This window comes from Chrysemys picta, chromosome 1 (assembly GCF_011386835.1).
Source record: "Chrysemys picta bellii isolate R12L10 chromosome 1, ASM1138683v2, whole genome shotgun sequence".
NCBI lineage: Eukaryota > Metazoa > Chordata > Testudines > Emydidae > Chrysemys > Chrysemys picta.
The window spans coordinates 317,813,484-317,835,358 of NC_088791.1; the positions used below are offsets into that span (position 1 = coordinate 317,813,484).

The 21,875-nt window shown below is 55.4% G+C and overlaps 2 protein-coding genes across 9 annotated transcripts in view; one reads left to right on the plus strand and one right to left on the minus strand.

Moving 5' to 3' along the window:
* ATM (ATM serine/threonine kinase) overlaps positions 1–17,745 on the minus strand; it is a 119,505-nt gene extending 101,760 nt beyond the window's left edge. For 4 of the 5 annotated variants that reach the window (XM_042855008.2, XM_042855012.2, XM_042855009.2 and 1 more), the window contains exon 1: positions 17,588–17,719. The gene's annotated coding sequence lies outside the window, so the exon portion shown is untranslated. The other variant, XM_065581473.1, reaches the window with a different exon arrangement.
* The window catches only part of LOC101940351 (protein NPAT), a 35,790-nt gene continuing 31,631 nt past the window's right edge, over positions 17,717–21,875 (plus strand). For 2 of the 4 annotated variants that reach the window (XM_005289961.5, XM_065581474.1), the window contains exon 1: positions 17,761–17,899. Coding sequence is in view for 2 of the 4 variants with exons in the window: in XM_005289959.5 (XP_005290016.2) it covers positions 17,863–17,899 (37 nt within the window). In the remaining 2 variants the exon portion in view is untranslated. Of the gene's footprint in view, positions 17,900–21,875 lie in introns of all 4 variants that reach the window. The other 2 variants (XM_005289959.5, XM_005289960.5) reach the window with 2 other exon arrangements.

Below are 21,875 nucleotides of genomic sequence, written 5' to 3' on the forward strand. Positions count from 1 at the left end.
ATATTAGCAATGCTAAGTACAGAGGCAAGAACACTTCCTTATTTCTACTTAATAGTCCACTTTTTAATACATCCAAGGATTGTATTCATTCTTTTTGCCACAGCATTACACAGAGAGATCATGTTGAGGCAATTATCCGCAATGACACCTACGACCTTCTCTGAGTCACTGCTTTCCAACAGCTTCTCCAATCCTGTAGAAATAATTTGCACTCCTTTTTCCCAGCTGTATAACCTTACATATGGGTGTATTAAAACACATTTTGACCAGGCCATTCAGCAGCTTTCTATTAGGTAACATGAGTCACTGATGAACACATCACCTTAGTGCTCCACTCTGCACTGGCTCCTGATAAATACAGCATCCAATTCATGGTCTCTGTCCTGATATTCAAAGCCCTCCATATTGTTGGCCCTAGCTTCCCAAGACATAGTCTCTGTCTCTCCCTCTATGACCATGAGCTGCCATGACAGCTATATTGTACTATAATAATGAAATCTTCAACCAATAGAGGAGGCAGAACTTCCAAAAGTCTGATTAGATTATGGAACTCACTCCCTCAGGAATGATCACAGAACCAACCACTTTCAGAATGAAATGCAAAACTCTTTTCTCCAAGCTTTCCCTCAATATGTTCAAGCTACGATCTCTTACAGGTTAGGCATTTATATGGATAATGCGAAAGTCCAATTATATTACATAGGTTTTAAAAAATGATATAACCCTCATGCTTCTGAGCATAAACCAACCACTAAATAATGGAAGCTAGCAACAAAAATCAATTATTTTCTCAACTCTACTCCCCTTATGGCCATGTTATTCCATAATTGTCCACCACAGAGTTTCTTGCACTCTTCTCTGAATGATCACTGTTCAGAGACATAATACTGGACTACATGGACTTCTGGCCTAGTCCACTATGGCAATTCCTATGTTCCTAATACTTACTGTAAAATATACAATGTGCATCATAACATTGCAGTAGAAAAACTTTGAAAAGACATTGTCAATTTAAGCCACATGTAAACAAACTTCTTGCTACTAATACAGACGCTCCCCGACTTATGCAAGTGTTCCATTCCAGAACGCCTTGCGTAACTCGAATTTTGCGTAAGTCGGGAACATATACCCGACTATTACGCAAAAAAAAAAAACACAAACAAACAAACAAACAAACAAAAAAAACCTTCCTAGCTTACGGACCTTTTTCCTTAAGTGTGGATTTGTGTAAGTCGGGTTTACATAACCCAGGGAGTGTCTGTATGAATACCACAATATCGCAGATTATTGAAACAACTATGAAAATCCAAGTTATGTTTCACTATTTATGCTGTTTGTTTACTTTTTATCTCCTGAATTTAGGCAATGAAAATGCATTTAGACTTTAAACAATTTCACATTTATTTATTGTCAATTTTTGTTTGACGTTCTTAATGAAGCAATGTTTAGATTACAAAAACTACAGGGAATATTTGTTTGAAGACAATTTTTACTATTGGAATGATTTTTAAAAACCACAAACATGTTTTCATTGGTCTTCGGTTTAAGAAAGACCTGTTTTTAAAAAAGATTTAGAAATTTAGATTTAGAAAAAGAATGAAATTAGAAAACACAGTGTAACTTGGAATTTCCTGGCATTTAAATACTCTGCCTCATATTTAGCATTATGCTAAGCTCATTACTATATTTAATATGTAATAAACAGAAATTAAGAATTACTAGAAAGAAACTCTAACACACCACTTAATACTAGTTGGAACAGAAAAACAGTTTGTTCAGATAAAGCAAGACCTGACAAATATTCTAACAGCCTCTCACTTTGCAATTGTTTTGATTTGATAAACAAAACTTACATTTTATCCTTTGAGATTTCATGTTTAATATTTGTACACTACTTAAAAAAAAAACAACAGGCACAAGCCTAAAAGAATTTGTAGAAATTGTAAAACCAGATGCTGCCTAGTATCAGATTGATCGGTAATAATTTTCTCACACTGACTTAAACAAGGAAGACTCAAAACAAAGAATGCATTAGAACAGAGGTGTATGCAAGCTAAAAGAGAGTCCTAAAATTCAACCTTTGACTGACCCTTTCCTGTAACCTGAGGCTACAAATAAAGTTGCACCACCCTAGGTTCCTGTAGCCAGTGAACTTGAGCAATAAATAGGGTCCTACCAAATTCACGGCCATGAAAATCGCATTATGGACCGTGAAATCTTGTCTCCTCCTGTGAAATCTGGTCTTGTGTGTGCTTTTACTCTATACTATACGTTTTCACAGGAGGAGACCAGCGTTTCTCAAATTGGGGATCCTGACCCAAAAGGGAGTTGCAGGGGGGGAGGGGTCACAAGGTTATTTTAGGGGAGGGGGTCATGATATTGCCATCCTCACTTAGGCGCTGCCTTCAGAGCTGGGTGGCCGGAGAACAGCGGCAGTTGGCCAGGTGCCCAGCGCTGAAGGCAACACCCTGCCAGCAGCAGCAGCGCTGAAGAATGACTATACCATATCCATGCCATCCTTACTTCTTCGCTGCTGCCTTCAGAGCTGGGCGGCCGGAGAGTGATGGCGGCTGACTGACGGCCCAGTTCTGCAGGCAGCAGCGCAGAGGTAAGGGTGGTAATACCACACCAGCCTTACTTCTGTGCTGCTGCTGGAGGCTGCTCTGCCTTCAGAGCTGGATTCCCGGCCAGCAGTCGCTGCTCTCCAGCTGCCCGGCTCTTCAGGCAGCACCGCCGTCAGCAGCAGAGCAGAAGTAAAGGTAGCAGTACTGCGACCCTGCTCTCCCCCACCCCCCAACTCCTTTTTGGGTCAGGACCCCTACAAATACAACACCGTGACATTTCAGATTTAAATAGCTGAAATCATGAAATTTATTTTTTAAATCCTATGACCATGAAATTGACCAAAATGGACCATGAATTTGATAGGGCCCTAGCAATAAGCTATTTCTATCTAGCAAAGAGACTAGAAAAACAAGGAATGCGATGGCTGTGTACATGTATAGGTGTTATCATCAAGCATTTGCCCAGTAGACAATGTGATCTTTCATGTGTCATAGTGGGTACCCTAGATTTGCATGGAACATGTGCTTATGTGCCATAAGAATGCAAAAGTAATTTCTTCAAGTTAGCAGTCCCACACTAAAGTTTTCATATGTATGCTATACATTAGAAAACCTAATAAACAAATCAGTCTCTTTGTCCTATAGGCCAGGAAGAAAGAGAACCAGAAACATTTTTTTATTTTATTTTAAGCAGTGTCCATATGCTTTGGTGGTGGTGGGCTAGTGAACACGCATCGGATCTGCTCCTTGTTTTGAATTCAGAATGCATTCTGCTTCCTCCGGTAACAAATATAGGTTTTTAGCGCTTTTTTCTTGCTAAGCTCCCAACCTCCACACCAGCCCAACTACAGCAGAGTGAGCTCAATTCTGTTGTGGTTCTGTGCATGAACAGAACTAAATTCCGAGTGCAAGGGCAAATCTGTTCTCAGTTTTACCTGTGTAACCTCCCTGAAAGGAAGGATTTGCATCAGTGTAACTGGGAGTCTAGTTTGACCTGCAGAAGCTTTATTAGAGACCATGGTCATGGGAGGGGAAAAAACCCAGCTTAAATCTCAGATCCCAGCTTGACCCCGCAGGATTAATGGTTAGGGAGGAGTATAAAAATATTGCTCGAGCATGAAGGGGTGTAATCAGGAAGGCCAAAACACAACTGGAGTTGCATCTAGCAAGGGATGTGAAGGGTAACAAGAAGGGTTTCTACAGGTATGTTAGCAACAAGAAAAAGGTCAGGGAAAGTGTGGGACCCTTAATGAATGGGGAAGGCAACCTAGTGACAGGTGATGTGGAAAAACCTGAAGTACTCATGCTTTTTTTGCCTCGGTCTTCACAGACAAGGTCAGCTCCCACACTACTGTCCTGGACAACACAGCATGGGGAGGAGGTGAGCAGCCCTCAGTGGTGAAAGAACATGTTAAGGACTATTTAGAAAAGCTGGACATGCACAAGTTCCTGGGTCCAGATCTAATGCATCCGAGGGTGCTGAGGGAATTGGCTAATGTGATTGCAGAGCCATTGGCCATTATCTTTGAAAGCTCGTGGTGACCGAGAGAGGTCCCGGACAATTGGAAAAAGGCAAATATAGTGCCCATCTTTTAAAAAGGGAAGAAGGAGAACCAGGGAACTACAGACCGGTCAGCCTCACCTCAGTCCCTGGAAAAATCATGGAGCAGGTTCTCAAGTAAAACCATTTTGAAGCACTTGGAGGAGAGGAAGGTGATCAGGAACAGTCAACATGGATTCATCAAGGGCAAGTCATGCCTGACCAACCTGATTGCCTTCTATGATGAGAACTAGCTCTATGGATATGGGGAAAGCAGTGGACGGGATATATCTGGACTTTAGCAAAGCTTTTGATACCATCTCCCACAGTATTCTTGCCACAAGTTAAAAAAGTATGCATTGGATGAATGGACTATAAAGTGGATAGAAAGCTGGCTAGATTGTCAGGCTCAATGGATAGTGATCAACAGCTCGATGTCTAGTTGGCAGTTGGTATCAAGTGGCATGCCCCAGGGGCTAGTTTTGTTCAACATCTATTAATGATCTGGATGATTCATAGATTCATAGATTCTGGGACTGGAAGGGACCTCGAGAGGTCATCGAGTCCAGTCCCCTGCCCGCATGGCAGGACCAAATACTGTCTAGACCATCCCTGATAGACATTTATCTAACCTACTCTTAAATATCTCCAGAGATGGAGATTCCACAACCTCCCTAGGCAATTTATTCCAGTGTTTAACCACCCTGACAGTTAGAAACTTTTTCCTAATGTCCAACCTAGACCTCCCTTGCTGCAGTTTAAACCCATTGCTTCTTGTTCTATCCTTAGAGGCTAAGGTGAACAAGTTTTCTCCCTCCTCCTTATGACACCATTTTAAATACCTGAAAACTGCTATCATGTCCCCTCTCAGTCTTCTCTTTTCCAAACTAAACAAACCCAATTCTTTCAGCCTTCCTTCATAGGTCATGTTCTCAAGACCTTTAATCATTCTTGTTGCTCTTCTCTGGACCCTTTCCAATTTCTCCACATCTTTTTTAAAATGCGGTGCCCAGAACTGGACACAATACTCCAGCTGAGTATAACCACTATAACCCCTAGATCCCTTTCTGCCGTACTCCTTCCTAGACAGTCTCTTCCCATTCTGTATGTGTGAAACTGATTTTTCCTTCCTAAGTGGAGCACTTTGCATTTGTCTTTGTTAAACTTCATCCTGTTTAACACAGACCATTTCTCCAATTTGTCCAGATCATTTTGAATTATGACCCTGTCCTCCAAAGCAGTTGCAATCCCTCCCAGTTTGGTATCATCCGCAAACTTAATAAGCGTACTTTCTATGCCAATATCTAAGTCGTTGATTAAGATATTGAACAGAGCCGGTCCCAAAACAGACCCCTGCGGTACCCCATTCGTTATGCCTTTCCAGCAGGATTGGGAACCACTAATAACTCTTTGAGTATGGATATCCAGCCAGTTATGCAACCACCTTATAGTAGCCCCATCTAAATTGTATTTGCCTAGTTTATCGATAAGAATATCATGCGAGACTGTATCAAATGCCTTACTAAAGTCTAGGTATAACTAGCTATAGGCTAACCTAGTGAGGAGGGCTTTAAACTAGGTTCACCGGGGGAAGGAGACCAAAGCCCTGAGGTAAGTGGGGAAATGGGATCCTGGGAGGAAGCACAAGCAGGAGAGCGCAAGAGGGGAGGACTCCTGTCTCATGCTGAGAAAGAGGGACGATCGATGAGTTATCTTAAGTGCCTATACACAAATGCAAGAAGCCTGGGAAACAAGCAGGGAGAACTGGAAGTCCTGGCACAGTCAGGGAACTATGATGTGATTGGAATAACAGAGACTTGGTGGGATAACTCACATGACTGGAGTACTGTCATGGATGGATATAAACTGTTCAGGAAGCACAGGCAGGGCAGAAAAGGTGGGGGAGTTGCGTTGTATGTAAGAGAGGAGTGTGACTGCTCAGAGCTCCGGAATGAAACTGCAGAAAAACCTGAGAGTCTCTGAATAAAGTTGAGAAGTGTGAGCAACAAGGGTGATGTCGTGGTTGGAGTCTGCTATAGACCACCAGACCAGGGGGATGAGGTGGACGAGGCTTTCTTCTGGCAACTAGCAGAAGTTGCTAGATCGCAGGCCCTGGTTCTCATGGGAGACTTTAATCACCCTGATATCTGCTGGGAGAGCAATACAGCGGTGCACAGGCAATCCAGGAAATTTTTGGATAGTGTAGGGGACAATTTCCTGGTGCAAGTGCTGGAGGAACCAACTAGGGGCAACGCTTTTCTTGACCTGCTACTCACAAACAGGGAAGAACTAGTAGGGGAAGCAAAAGTGGATGGGAACCTGGGAGGCAGTGACCATGAGATGGTCGAGTTCAGGATCCTGACACAAGGAAGAAAGGAGAGCAGCAGAATACGGACCCTGGACTTCAGAAAAGCAGACTTTGACTCCCTCAGGGAACAGATGGGCAGGATCCCCTGGGAGAATAACATGAAGGGCAAAGGGGTCCAGGAGAGCTGGCTGTATTTTAAAGAATCCTTATTGAGGTTGCAGGAACAAACCATCCCGATGTGTAGAAAGAATAGTAAATATGGCAGGCGACCAGCTTGGCTAAACAGTGAAATCCTTGCTGATCTTAAACGCAAAAAAGAAGCTTACAAGAAGTGGAAGATTGGACAAATGACCAGGGAGGAGTATAAAAATATTGCACAGGCGTGTAGGAGTGAAATCAGGAAGGCCAAATCACACTTGGAGTTGCAGTTAGCAAGAGATGTTAAGAGTAACAAGAAGGGTTTCTTCAGGTATGTTAGCAACAAGAAGAAAATCAAGGAAAGTGTGGGCCCCTTACTGAATGAGGGAGGCAACCTAGTGACCGAGGATGTGGAAAAAGCTAATGTACTCAATGATTTTTTTGCCTCTGTCTTCACGCACAAGGTCAGCTCCCAGATTGCTGCACTGGGCAGTACAGCATGGGGAGAAGGTGACCAACCCTCTGTGGAGAAAGAAGTGGTTCGGGACTATTTAGAAAAACTGGACGTGCACAAGTCCATGGGGCCGGATGCGCTGCATCCGAGGGTGCTAAAGGAGTTGGCGGGTGAGATTGCAGAGCCATTAGCCATTATTTTTGAAAACTCATGGCGATCAGGGGAGGTCCCAGATGACTGGAAAAAGGCTAATGTAGTGCCCATCTTTAAAAATGGGAAGAAGGAGGATCCGGGGAACTACAGGCCAGTCAGCCTCACTCAGTCCCTGGAAAAATCATGGAGCAGGTCCTCAAGGAATCAATTATGAAACATTTAGAGGAGAGGAAAGTGATCAGGAACAGTCAGCATGGATTCACGAAGGGGAAGTCGTGCCTGACTAACCTAATTGCCTTCTATGATGAGATAACTGGCTCTGTGGATGAGGGGAAAGCAGTGGATGTGTTATTCCTTGACTTTAGCAAAGCTTTTGATATGGTCTCCCACGGTATTCTTGCCGCCAAGTTAAAGAAGTTTGGGCTCGATGAATGGACTGTAAGGTGGATAGAAAGCTGGCTAGATCGTCGGGCTCAACGGGTAGTGATCAATGGCTCCATGTCTAGTTGGCAGCCGGTTTCAAGCGGAGTGCCCCAAGGGTCGGTCCTGGGGCCGGTTTTGTTTAATATCTTTATTAATGATCTGGAGGATGGTGTGGACTGCACTCTCAGCAAGTTTGCAGATGACACTAAACTAGGAGGCGTGGTAGATACACTAGAGGGTAGGGATCGGATACAGAGGGACCCAGACAAATTAGAGGATTGGGCCGAAAAAAACCTGATGAGGTTCAACAAGGACAAGTGCAGAGTCCTGCACTTAGGATGGAAGAATCCCATGCACTGCTACAGACTAGGGACCGAATGGCTAGGTAGCAGTTCTGCAGAAAAGGACCTAGGGGTCACAGTGGACGAGAAGCTGGATATGAGTCAACAGTGTGCTCTTGTTGCCAAGAAGGCTAACGGCATTTTGGGCTGTATAAGTAGGGGCATTGCCAGCAGATCGAGGAACGTGATCGTTCCCCTTTATTCGACATTGGTGAGGCCTCATCTGGAATACTGTGTCCAGTTTTGGGCCCCACACTACAAGAAGGATGTGGAAAAATTGGAAAGAGTCCAGCGGAGGGCAACAAAAATGATTAGGGGTCTGGAGCACATGACTTATGAGGAGAGGCTGAGGGAATTGGGATTGTTTAGTCTCCAGAAGAGAAGAATGAGGGGGGATTTGATAGCAGCCTTCAACTACCTGAAGGGGGGTTCCAAAGAGGATGGAGCTCAGCTGTTCTCAGTGGTGGCAGATGACAGAACAAGGAGCAATGGTCTCAAGTTGCAGTGGGGGAGGTCCAGGTTGGATATCAGGAAAAACTATTTCACTAGGAGGGTGGTGAAACACTGGAATGCGTTACCTAGGGAGGTGGTGGAGTCTCCTTCCTTGGAGGTTTTTAAGGCCCGGCTTGACAAAGCCCTGGCTGGGATGATTTAGCTGGGAATTGGTCCTGCTTTGAGCAGGGGGTTGGACTAGATGACCTCTTGAGGTCCCTTCCAACTCTGATATTCTATACCACATCCACAGCTTCATCCTTATCCACAAGGCTCGTTATCCTATCAAAGAAAGCTATCAGATTGGTTTGACATGATTTGTTCTTTACAAATCCATGCTGGCTGTTCCCTATCACCTTACCACCTTCCAAGTGTTTGCAGATGATTTCCTTAATTACTTGCTCCATTATCTTCCCTGGCACAGAAGTTAAACTAATTGGTCTGTAGTTTCCTGGGTTGTTTTTATTTCCCTTTTTATAGATGGGCACTATATTTGCCCTTTTCCAGTCTTCTGGAATCTCTCCCGTCTCCCATGATTTTCCAAAGATAATAGCTAGAGGCTCAGATACCTCCTCTATTAGCTCCTTGAGTATTCTAGGATGCATTTCATCAGGCCCTGGTGACTTGCAGGCATCTAACTTTTCTAAGTGATTTTTAACTTGTTCTTTTTTTATTTTATCTGCTAAACCTACTAGATGGGATGGTTGCACCCTCAGCAAGTTCGCAGGTGACATTAAGCTGCGGCGGAGAGGTAGATAGACTAGAGGGTAGGGATAGGGTCCATAGCGACCTAGACAAATTGGAGAATCGGGCCAAAAGAAATCTGATGAGGTTCAACAAGGACAAATGCAGAGTCCTGCACTTAGGACAAAAGAATCCCATGCACTGCTACAGGCTGGGGACCGACTGGCTAAGCAGCTGTTCCGCAGAAAAGGACCTGGTGATTACAGTAGATGAGAAGCTGGATATGAATCAGCAGTGTGCCCTTATTGCCAAGAAGACCAACAGCATATTGGGCTTTATTAGTAGGACCATTTCCAGCAGATCGAGGGAAGTGATTATTCCCCTCTATTTGGCACTTGTGAGGCCACATCTGGAGTATTGCATTCAGCTTTGGGCCCCCCACTACAGAAAGGATATGGACAAATTGGAGAGAGTACAGCGGAAGATAATGAAAATTATCAGGGAGCTAGGGAACATGACTTATGAGGAGAGGCTGAGGGAACTGGTTTTATTTAGTCTGCAGAAGAGAAGAATGAGGGGGGATTTGATAGCAGCCTTCAACTACCTGAAGGGGGGTTCCAAAGAGGATGGAGCTTGGCTGTGTTCCGTGGTAGCAGATGACAGAACAAGGAGCAATGGTCTCAAGTTGCAGTGGGGGAGGTCTAGGTTGGAAATTAGGAAACACTATTTCACTAGGAGGGTAGTGAAGCACTGGAATGGGTTACCTAGGGAGGAGGTGGAATCTCCATCTTTAGAGGTTTTTAAGGCCCGGCTTGAAAAAGCCCTGGCTGGGATGATTTAGTTGGGAATTGGTCCTGCTTTGAGCAGGGGTTGGACTAGATGACCTCCTGAGGTCTCTTCTAATCCTAATCTTCTATGAAAAGACATTTTATTGTGAACTGCACATATCTGACACAGATGTTCCTGAAGAACAAACATGGGTCTCCATGGTGCTGTGTTCAAATACACATGGCACTGTATAGAAGAACTGAAAGGTGAGGGAAAACGACACCCAAATCCACACAACTAAGGGTGACACCACCAGCTAAGAGGAAGAGGGTGTGAGGCAGCCAGGGAGGGCCAAAGGCCCAAGTGGGAAGCAGGAGGATGTGAAGCAGCTGGGGATGCAGGGAGCCTCCCAGGTCTGAGAAAGAGATGGGAGGATGTGAAGGGGGAGGGGGGTGAATGTGAAGGGACAGGAGGATGTGAAGTGGCTGGGGTGGTGGCAGGGAGATAGATGTGAGGTGGCCAGGAGTGGAGATGGCTGTGAGATGGCCAGGGATGGAGGCCCAGCCAGTGGTAGGGTGGGAGAGAGATAGGTGTGAGGCTGCTGGGGGTGGAAAGACCTCAGATCTGGGGGAGATACGCCAGGAGTGGAGACAGCTGTGAGGTGGCCCGGGGGGTGGGGAGGAGAGGCAGAGGGAGAGACGGCTGTGAGGTGGCCGGGGGGGGGGGGGGGGGGGGGGGCAGGGAGATGGCTGTAAGGCAGCTGGGAACCCCCAGATCCGGGGCGGTGGGCGCAGGGAGACAGGTGTGTGAGGTGGCCGGGGATGGTGGGCGCAGGGAGGCAGGGGTGTGAGGTGGCCGGGGGGAAGGGGCGCAGGGAGGCAGGGGTGTGAGGTGGCCGGGGGGAAGGGGCGCAGGGAGGCAGGGGTGTGAGGTGGCCGGGGCGGTGGGCGCAGGGAGACGGGGGTGTGAGGTGGCCGGGGGGAAGAGGCGCAGGGAGACGGGGGTGTGAGGAGGCCGGGGGGAAGGGGCGCAGGGAGACGGGGGTGTGAGGAGGCCGGGGGGAAGGGGCGCAGGGAGACGGGGGTGTGAGGAGGCCGGGGGGAAGGGGCGCAGGGAGACGGGGGTGTGAGGAGGCCGGGGGGAAGGGGCGCAGGGAGACGGGGGTGTGAGGAGGCCGGGGGGAAGGGGCGCAGGGAGACGGGGGTGTGAGGAGGCCGGGGGGAAGGGGCGCAGGGAGACGGGGGTGTGAGGAGGCCGGGGGGAAGGGGCGCAGGGAGACGGGGGTGTGAGGAGGCCGGGGGGAAGGGGCGCAGGGAGACGGGGGTGTGAGGAGGCCGGGGGGAAGGGGCGCAGGGAGACGGGGGTGTGAGGAGGCCGGGGGGAAGGGGCGCAGGGAGACGGGGGTGTGAGGAGGCCGGGGGGAAGGGGCGCAGGGAGACGGGGGTGTGAGGAGGCCGGGGGGAAGGGGCGCAGGGAGACGGGGGTGTGAGGAGGCCGGGGGGAAGGGGCGCAGGGAGACGGGGGTGTGAGGAGGCCGGGGGGAAGGGGCGCAGGGAGACGGGGGTGTGAGGAGGCCGGGGGGAAGGGGCGCAGGGAGACGGGGGTGTGAGGAGGCCGGGGGGAAGGGGCGCAGGGAGACGGGGGTGTGAGGAGGCCGGGGGGAAGGGGCGCAGGGAGACGGGGGTGTGAGGAGGCCGGGGGGAAGGGGCGCAGGGAGACGGGGGTGTGAGGAGGCCGGGGGGAAGGGGCGCAGGGAGACGGGGGTGTGAGGAGGCCGGGGGGAAGGGGCGCAGGGAGACGGGGGTGTGAGGAGGCCGGGGGGAAGGGGCGCAGGGAGACGGGGGTGTGAGGAGGCCGGGGGGAAGGGGCGCAGGGAGACGGGGGTGTGAGGAGGCCGGGGGGAAGGGGCGCAGGGAGACGGGGGTGTGAGGAGGCCGGGGGGAAGGGGCGCAGGGAGACGGGGGTGTGAGGAGGCCGGGGGGAAGGGGCGCAGGGAGACGGGGGTGTGAGGAGGCCGGGGGGAAGGGGCGCAGGGAGACGGGGGTGTGAGGAGGCCGGGGGGAAGGGGCGCAGGGAGACGGGGGTGTGAGGAGGCCGGGGGGAAGGGGCGCAGGGAGACGGGGGTGTGAGGAGGCCGGGGGGAAGGGGCGCAGGGAGACGGGGGTGTGAGGAGGCCGGGGGGAAGGGGCGCAGGGAGACGGGGGTGTGAGGAGGCCGGGGGGAAGGGGCGCAGGGAGACGGGGGTGTGAGGAGGCCGGGGGGAAGGGGCGCAGGGAGACGGGGGTGTGAGGAGGCCGGGGGGAAGGGGCGCAGGGAGACGGGGGTGTGAGGAGGCCGGGGGGAAGGGGCGCAGGGAGACGGGGGTGTGAGGAGGCCGGGGGGAAGGGGCGCAGGGAGACGGGGGTGTGAGGAGGCCGGGGGGAAGGGGCGCAGGGAGGCAGGGGTGTGAGGTGGCCGGGGTGGTGGGCGCAGGGAGGCAGGGGTGTGAGGTGGCCGGGGTGGTGGGCGCAGGGAGGCAGGGGTGTGAGGTGGCCGGGGTGGTGGGCGCAGGGAGGCAGGGGTGTGAGGTGGCCGGGGTGGTGGGCGCAGGGAGGCAGGGGTGTGAGGTGGCCGGGGTGGTGGGCGCAGGGAGGCAGGGGTGTGAGGTGGCCGGGGGGAAGGGGCGCAGGGAGGCAGGGGTGTGAGGAGGCCGGGGGGAAGGGGCGCAGGGAGGCAGGGGTGTGAGGAGGCCGGGGGGAAGGGGCGCAGGGAGGCAGGGGTGTGAGGAGGCCGGGGGGAAGGGGCGCAGGGAGGCAAGGGTGTGAGGAGGCCGGGGGGAAGGGGCGCAGGGAGGCAGGGGTGTGAGGAGGCCGGGGGGAAGGGGCGCAGGGAGGCAGGGGTGTGAGGTGGCCGGGGTGGTGGGCGCAGGGAGGCAGGGGTGTGAGGTGGCCGGGGGGGAAGGGGCGCAGGGAGACGGGGGTGTGAGGAGGCCGGGGGGAAGGGGCGCAGGGAGACGGGGGTGTGAGGTGGCCAGGGTGGTGGGCGCAGGGAGGCAGGGGTGTGAGGTGGCCGGGGGGAAGGGGCGCAGGGAGGCAGGGGTGTGAGGTGGCCGGGGGGAAGGGGCGCAGGGAGGCAGGGGTGTGAGGTGGCCGGGGGGAAGGGGCGCAGGGAGGCAGGGGTGTGAGGTGGCCGGGGGGAAGGGGCGCAGGGAGACAGGGGTGTGAGGTGGCCGGGGCGGTGGGCGCAGGGAGACGGGGGTGTGAGGTGGCCGGGGGGAAGGGGCGCAGGGAGACGGGGGTGTGAGGTGGCCGGGGGGAAGGGGCGCAGGGAGACGGGGGTGTGAGGAGGCCGGGGGGAAGGGGCGCAGGGAGACGGGGGTGTGAGGAGGCCGGGGGGAAGGGGCGCAGGGAGACGGGGGTGTGAGGAGGCCGGGGGGAAGGGGCGCAGGGAGACGGGGGTGTGAGGAGGCCGGGGGGAAGGGGCGCAGGGAGGCGGGGGTGTGAGGAGGCCGGGGGGAAGGGGCGCAGGGAGGCAGGGGTGTGAGGTGGCCGGGGTGGTGGGCGCAGGGAGGCAGGGGTGTGAGGTGGCCGGGGTGGTGGGCGCAGGGAGGCAGGGGTGTGAGGTGGCCGGGGTGGTGGGCGCAGGGAGGCAGGGGTGTGAGGTGGCCGGGGTGGTGGGCGCAGGGAGGCAGGGGTGTGAGGTGGCCGGGGGGAAGGGGCGCAGGGAGGCAGGGGTGTGAGGAGGCCGGGGGGAAGGGGCGCAGGGAGGCAGGGGTGTGAGGAGGCCGGGGGGAAGGGGCGCAGGGAGGCAGGGGTGTGAGGAGGCCGGGGGGAAGGGGCGCAGGGAGGCAGGGGTGTGAGGTGGCCGGGGGGAAGGGGCGCAGGGAGGCAGGGGTGTGAGGTGGTCGGGGGGAAGGGGCGCAGGGAGGCAGGGGTGTGAGGTGGCCGGGGGGAAGGGGCGCAGGGAGGCAGGGGTGTGAGGTGGCCGGGGGGAAGGGGCGCAGGGAGACGGGGGTGTGAGGTGGCCGGGGGAAGGGGCGCAGGGAGACGGGGGTGTGAGGTGGCCGGGGGGAAGGGGCGCAGGGAGACGGGGGTGTGAGGTGGCCGGGGGAAGGGGCGCAGGGAGACGGGGGTGTGAGGTGGCCGGGGGGAAGGGGCGCAGGGAGACGGGGGTGTGAGGTGGCCGGGGGAAGGGGCGCAGGGAGACGGGGGTGTGAGGTGGCCGGGGGGAAGGGGCGCAGGGAGACGGGGGTGTGAGGTGGCCGGGGGAAGGGGCGCAGGGAGACGGGGGTGTGAGGTGGCCGGGGGGAAGGGGCGCAGGGAGGCAGGGGTGTGAGGTGGCCGGGGGGAAGGGGCGCAGGGAGGCAGGGGTGTGAGGTGGCCGGGGGGAAGGGGCGCAGGGAGGCAGGGGTGTGAGGAGGCCGGGGGGAAGGGGCGCAGGGAGGCAGGGGTGTGAGGTGGCCGGGGGGAAGGGGCGCAGGGAGGCAGGGGTGTGAGGTGGCCGGGGGGAAGGGGCGCAGGGAGGCAGGGGTGTGAGGAGGCCGGGGGGAAGGGGCGCAGGGAGGCAGGGGTGTGAGGTGGCCGGGGGGAAGGGGCGCAGGGAGACGGGGGTGTGAGGAGGCCGGGGGGAAGGGGCGCAGGGAGACGGGGGTGTGAGGAGGCCGGGGGGAAGGGGCGCAGGGAGACGGGGGTGTGAGGAGGCCGGGGGGAAGGGGCGCAGGGAGACGGGGGTGTGAGGTGGCCGGGGGGAAGGGGCGCAGGGAGACGGGGGTGTGAGGAGGCCGGGGGGAAGGGGCGCAGGGAGACGGGGGTGTGAGGAGGCCGGGGGGAAGGGGCGCAGGGAGGCAGGGGTGTGAGGTGGCCGGGGTGGTGGGCGCAGGGAGGCAGGGGTGTGAGGTGGCCGGGGTGGTGGGCGCAGGGAGGCAGGGGTGTGAGGTGGCCGGGGTGGTGGGCGCAGGGAGGCAGGGGTGTGAGGTGGCCGGGGTGGTGGGCGCAGGGAGGCAGGGGTGTGAGGTGGCCGGGGTGGTGGGCGCAGGGAGGCAGGGGTGTGAGGTGGCCGGGGGGAAGGGGCGCAGGGAGGCAGGGGTGTGAGGAGGCCGGGGGGAAGGGGCGCAGGGAGGCAGGGGTGTGAGGAGGCCGGGGGGAAGGGGCGCAGGGAGGCAGGGGTGTGAGGAGGCCGGGGGGAAGGGGCGCAGGGAGGCAGGGGTGTGAGGAGGCCGGGGGGAAGGGGCGCAGGGAGGCAGGGGTGTGAGGAGGCCGGGGGGAAGGGGCGCAGGGAGGCAGGGGTGTGAGGAGGCCGGGGGGAAGGGGCGCAGGGAGGCAGGGGTGTGAGGTGGCCGGGGTGGTGGGCGCAGGGAGGCAGGGGTGTGAGGTGGCCGGGGGGGAAGGGGCGCAGGGAGACGGGGGTGTGAGGAGGCCGGGGGGAAGGGGCGCAGGGAGGCAGGGGTGTGAGGTGGCCAGGGTGGTGGGCGCAGGGAGGCAGGGGTGTGAGGTGGCCGGGGGGAAGGGGCGCAGGGAGGCAGGGGTGTGAGGTGGCCGGGGGGAAGGGGCGCAGGGAGGCAGGGGTGTGAGGTGGCCGGGGGGAAGGGGCGCAGGGAGGCAGGGGTGTGAGGTGGCCGGGGGGAAGGGGCGCAGGGAGACAGGGGTGTGAGGTGGCCGGGGCGGTGGGCGCAGGGAGACGGGGGTGTGAGGTGGCCGGGGGGAAGGGGCGCAGGGAGACGGGGGTGTGAGGTGGCCGGGGGGAAGGGGCGCAGGGAGACGGGGGTGTGAGGAGGCCGGGGGGAAGGGGCGCAGGGAGACGGGGGTGTGAGGAGGCCGGGGGGAAGGGGCGCAGGGAGACGGGGGTGTGAGGAGGCCGGGGGGAAGGGGCGCAGGGAGACGGGGGTGTGAGGAGGCCGGGGGGAAGGGGCGCAGGGAGGCGGGGGTGTGAGGAGGCCGGGGGGAAGGGGCGCAGGGAGGCGGGGGTGTGAGGTGGCCGGGGTGGTGGGCGCAGGGAGGCAGGGGTGTGAGGTGGCCGGGGTGGTGGGCGCAGGGAGGCAGGGGTGTGAGGTGGCCGGGGTGGTGGGCGCAGGGAGGCAGGGGTGTGAGGTGGCCGGGGTGGTGGGCGCAGGGAGGCAGGGGTGTGAGGTGGCCGGGGGGAAGGGGCGCAGGGAGGCAGGGGTGTGAGGAGGCCGGGGGGAAGGGGCGCAGGGAGGCAGGGGTGTGAGGAGGCCGGGGGGAAGGGGCGCAGGGAGGCAGGGGTGTGAGGTGGCCGGGGGAAGGGGCGCAGGGAGACGGGGGTGTGAGGTGGCCGGGGGGAAGGGGCGCAGGGAGACGGGGGTGTGAGGTGGCCGGGGGGAAGGGGCGCAGGGAGACGGGGGTGTGAGGAGGCCGGGGGGAAGGGGCGCAGGGAGACGGGGGTGTGAGGAGGCCGGGGGGAAGGGGCGCAGGGAGACGGGGGTGTGAGGTGGCCGGGGGGAAGGGGCGCAGGGAGGCGGGGGTGTGAGGTGGTCGGGGGGAAGGGGCGCAGGGAGGCGGGGGTGTGAGGTGGCCGGGGGGAAGGGGCGCAGGGAGGCAGGGGTGTGAGGTGGCCGGGGGGAAGGGGCGCAGGGAGACGGGGGTGTGAGGTGGCCGGGGGGAAGGGGCGCAGGGAGACGGGGGTGTGAGGTGGCCGGGGGAAGGGGCGCAGGGAGACGGGGGTGTGAGGTGGCCGGGGGGAAGGGGCGCAGGGAGACGGGGGTGTGAGGTGGCCGGGGGAAGGGGCGCAGGGAGACGGGGGTGTGAGGTGGCCGGGGGGAAGGGGCGCAGGGAGGCGGGGGTGTGAGGTGGCCGGGGGGAAGGGGCGCAGGGAGGCAGGGGTGTGAGGTGGCCGGGGGGAAGGGGCGCAGGGAGGCAGGGGTGTGAGGAGGCCGGGGGGAAGGGGCGCAGGGAGGCAGGGGTGTGAGGTGGCCGGGGGGAAGGGGCGCAGGGAGACGGGGGTGTGAGGAGGCCGGGGGGAAGGGGCGCAGGGAGACGGGGGTGTGAGGAGGCCGGGGGGAAGGGGCGCAGGGAGACGGGGGTGTGAGGAGGCCGGGGGGAAGGGGCGCAGGGAGACGGGGGTGTGAGGAGGCCGGGGTGGTGGGCGCAGGGAGGCAGGGGTGTGAGGTGGCCGGGGGAAGGGGCGCAGGGAGGCAGGGGTGTGAGGTGGCCGGGGGGAAGGGGCGCAGGGAGGCAGGGGTGTGAGGTGGCCGGGGGGAAGGGGCGCAGGGAGGCAGGGGTGTGAGGTGGCCGGGGGGAAGGGGCGCAGGGAGGCAGGGGTGTGAGGTGGCCGGGGGGAAGGGGCGCAGGGAGGCAGGGGTGTGAGGTGGCCGGGGGGAAGGGGCGCAGGGAGACGGGGGTGTGAGGTGGCCGGGGGGAAGGGGCGCAGGGAGGCGGGGGTGTGAGGAGGCCGGGGGGAAGGGGCGCAGGGAGGCAGGGGTGTGAGGTGGCCGGGGGAAGGGGCGCAGGGAGGCGGGGGTGTGAGGAGGCCGGGGGGAAGGGGCGCAGGGAGGCAGGGGTGTGAGGTGGCCGGGGGAAGGGGCGCAGGCAGACGGGGGTGTGAGGTGGCCGGGGCGGTGGGCGCAGGGAGACGGGGATGTGAGGTGGCCGGGGATGCCAGGAGAGCCCGGACTGCGCTGCCGGTAGGACCCGGGGACCAAGGCAGCCCCAGAATCTGAGCTCAGACTCGAGGCGTGGCGCACCCGACTCCTCCCCCGCTGGGCTACAACCGCCACCCGGAGTCAGTTACCGCACGCGGTGTCCCCAGTCCCCACGCTGCCTCCGCGAACGCGAGGTGCCCCAGGGCAAGAGTCTAAGAGAGGCGAATACGCATGCGCCTCTCCATCACGCCTTGTCTGGTGCAGACCCGGAAGCGGAAGCGCGCTTACTTCCGGCGGAAGGAATTGGGCGGGGCGGACGGTGGCTCCCAGTTTCCGATTCCGCGCCTTGGCAGTCGGAGGTCGCGGGGCTGGTTGGCTGCGCTCCCGGGGGCCGCCGCTGCCGTGCCCAGCCCCGCGCGGGGCCATGCTGCTGCCGTCCGACGTGGCCCGGCTGGTGCTGGGTGAGTCCGGGGACCGGGCGGGTCACGTCTCCCGCTCCGCTGGCCGCGCCCGCCGTGCGGGGCCGGAGCTGCAGCCACCGCTTATATCAGGGGCGGGGGCCGCGAGGGCGCCGGGCTGCAGCCGTAGCTCCCTGGGGTAGGGGCCCCGCAGGCACCGGGGCTGTTCGACGTGCCCTGGTCAGCAACCAACGCAAACTGGCTGCGTGCAGGAGGCGTGGCCCTACCGCGGCAGGAGCAGACCTGCGACCCGTGCCTTTGGGGCGCGTTATCGGAGGGCCCCTTTGGGTCAAAGGCTGCCGCATAAGGCAGTTACTTGTACAGCTTCCCTGTTGTCACTTGTTAGCCACTGACAACGTGGTCAGGGCTGTGGAAAATGCAGAAATACAGAGCGCCTTTGCCAATGATTGTTCCCTATTGTGCCCTCGTGTTATAACAGAAAAAAAGATTCGCGATTCCCCTCCCATATAGCCCTAAAGAAAGAGAGTAACACTGACCTTCCCTGGATCTGGTTGCAACACCCAAGCTGAGAACACGTTTATACCATAAAGATTTTACTGTCTGTGGCCCTGCCTTAACACAGTTGGTGTAATGCAAAAAGACCTGTCAAGATGCAAACTGACACGTGAAACAATATTAACAGGCTGTGTCTTAATTTGGGGGGAGCCTGTACTATCTCAAAAAGTGTAATCCAAATGTATAAAGGTCATGTTTTCTTGTATCTTTCTACAAAAAGAAATAGAGTGAATGAGGTCTAACTAAACTTCTGATTACCAGAAGAATTATGTGGGTGACCCAGAATATCTAGACTGTCAAACTTTCATTGAGCATCTAATGTGTCTATGATTTGGACTAAGGGTATTGAAATTTGGAAAGAAATTGTCCTGCTGTCAAGGACATGCTCTTTGCCATCCTTATTAAAAGTATTATAATTTATAAGCTATTATTATAAGCCTCTGAAAAAATTCAGCTCAGACATGCTCAGTAGAAACTTGATAGAGTTTGGCAGCTAAATTCCCTGAAGAGTCCATTTTCATTGAATGTGGCCCATCCCCTCCAAGCTCTTTGTGCTGATCAGATGGCACAGTGTCATTCCCACTGAGCATATGTCATTGACTGGTGAGTGTAATTGGTCCTGCTTCTGTGCCAATCTGCAGAGGACATGAGTTGTTACATCCCACACCTAGAGAACTGTGGCTTTTTAGTTCAAACTGTAGTAGCTCATGCTTTGTCTCTGGAAGTCTCCAGTTCAGTCCCTGCTATGTCAGACAAGATGGTCGTCATTACACATGCTCTAACCCAGGGCTGCAGAGACTGAGGAGGACTTTCCCTGCAATTGCTCCTTTTCTTCAGGGGGCTGCTATAGTGCCCTGAACCAAAACTGAGAGCAGAAAGACTGTCTCTCTTGTGCTCTCAACAACCACAGCCCCCAGCACTTGGGGTTTTGTGAAGATAAATTGATTAATGTTTGTAAAGAACTAAATTATTAAGTTGAAATCGCCATAGAAATGCCACTGGGGACATAAATAATTTTGTATTCAGGGCTTGGTGATGTGCAGTAAATAAGTCCTGGAGCCACACATTGAACCACAAGGATAAAAAAAAATATTGGCTAGCTGCTCATTAAGTGAGCACTGTTCATCCAGTATGCTGAATAAGGCAGGGGTCCTGTAGAAAAAATAGTATATGATGATTTAATTAAAGGTTATATCATAACACCATCTAGCGACACCATCGTAGGACCCAGCCACACCATCAGAGGCTCATTCACCTGCACATCTACTAATGTGATATGTGTAAGCAATGCCCCTCTGCCATGTACATTGGCCAAACCAGACATCCTCTTGACGTAAAAGGATAAATGGACGCAAATCAGACATCAGGAATGGTAATATACAAAAGCCAGTAGGAGAACACTTCAGTCTCCTTGAACACTCAATAGTAGATGTAAAAGTAGCCATTCTTCAACAAAAAAAACTTCAAACAGTCTTCAAAGAGAAACTGCTGAGCTTCAATTCATTTGAAAACTTAACACCATAAATTCGGGCTTGAATGGGGACTGGGAGTGGCTGGCTCACTACAAAAGCAATTTTCCCTCTCTTGGTATTGACACCTCCTCATCAATTATTGGGAGTGGACAACATCCACCCTAACTAAATTGGCCTTCAACATTGGTTTTCCACTTGTAAGGTAACTCCCTTCTTTTCATGTGCCAATATATATTTATGCCTGTATCCGTAATTTTCACTCCATGCATCTGAAGAAGTGGGTTTTTTACCCACGAATGCTTATGCCCAAATAAATCTGTTAGTCTTTAAGGTGCCACCGGACTCCTCATTGTTATCATAACACATGTATGCAATTGGGCAAGAGCAACCTTAATCCTGGTATTTCATAACTTTTGAGTGTTTGATTTTGCAACTTTACTGTTCTTTGAACATAGCTCTCTCTCTCTGTGTTATTGTAAGCATATACTCATCCTATGCAGCTACGGGTATGTTTACATTGCATTTTAAAACTTGTGGTAGTGGCGGCTCAAAGAGCTTCGGCTTCTATACACCTCTACCCTGATATAATGCAACCCGATATAACGCGGTAAAGCAGCGCTCCAGGGGCGCGGGGCTGTGCGCTCCAGCGGATCAAAGCAAGTTAGATATAACGCGCTTTCACCTATAACATAGTAAGATTTTTTTTGGCTCCCGAGGACAGTGTTATATCGGAGTAGAGGTGTACTTAGCCTCACGCTGCAGTTCAGCTCAGGCTTTGAAACCCACTCCCTTGCCCAGAATTCACAGCCCAACCTCCAGCCCGAGCTTGAATGTCTACACATCTGTTTTTAGTGCAGTGGCACAAACCCCTAGTCTGTAGACAGACCAGGGCTCTGAAACTCCCTTTTGTGCATTTTAAAATGCAGTGAAGACATACCCTGTGTTTCAGGAAGTCATAGAGAGAGTAATGGTGTGGCTGGATTTTTAAAAAATATCTGAATAATGTTGACATCAAAACAGAGGTACAGAATTACAGGCTGTGCCAGTAGTGTTACACAGCTCTTCATGATGTTAACTAATCATCTTTAGGACCAAGTACAAATATTTCCATGATGTATAGCATTGCAAGAATTAGCTTCAGTGAATTATGGGGTTTTTAATTTTTATTTGATGCATCATATGTTGAACACTGGTGTGGACCAGAAAGAGAAGAAGACTTTGATTTGATCTGATCTTTCTGTCAGCTCTAGGAATGGTATTTTATAAGAGACAAATTGGAGGTAGATGTTTGGGATTGGAATCCCATCAGAGACATTTAAAATAGAGTGGCTAAAGCACCATCCAGTGTAGCACAGGGGCAAGTCTGCTTCGGCCTGGAATAGACAAAATGACATACTGTACTAACTTACATGATTCTGTGTTCTGGATCCTATATATAAATTAGTCTTTTTAGCATGTGAAGGAATTTCAGCATTAAAATGCAAATTAAATAATTATACACACTTCCTAAAGGATGGAAATATTTTTGGGGTAGGAATTTCTGTCTATTTCAAATTAAAGTAACTAATGGGATCTGAGGGTATGTCTACAGTACGAAATTAGGTCAATTTTATAGAAGTCGATTTTTAGAATTCGATTTTATACAGTGTATTGCGTATGTCCACACTAAGCGCATTAAGTCGTCGGAGTGCGTCCTCACTACCGTGGCTAGCATCGACTTACAGAGCGGTGCACTGTGGGTAACTATCCCCCAGTTCCTGCAGTCTCCACTGCCCATTGGAATTCTGGGTTAAGCTCCCAATGCCTGATAAAAGTTGTACTCCTTACTACTGGTAAAAACTTTGTCGCGGGTGGTTTTGGGTACATGTCGTCAGCCCCCTCTCCCCCTCCCCTTCCGTGAAAGCAATGGCAGACAATCGTTTTGCGCCTTTCGTCTGGGGTCCCGTCTGCCGGACCCGCTCAGCCTGCTGCCTGCCTGGATGATTGGAACC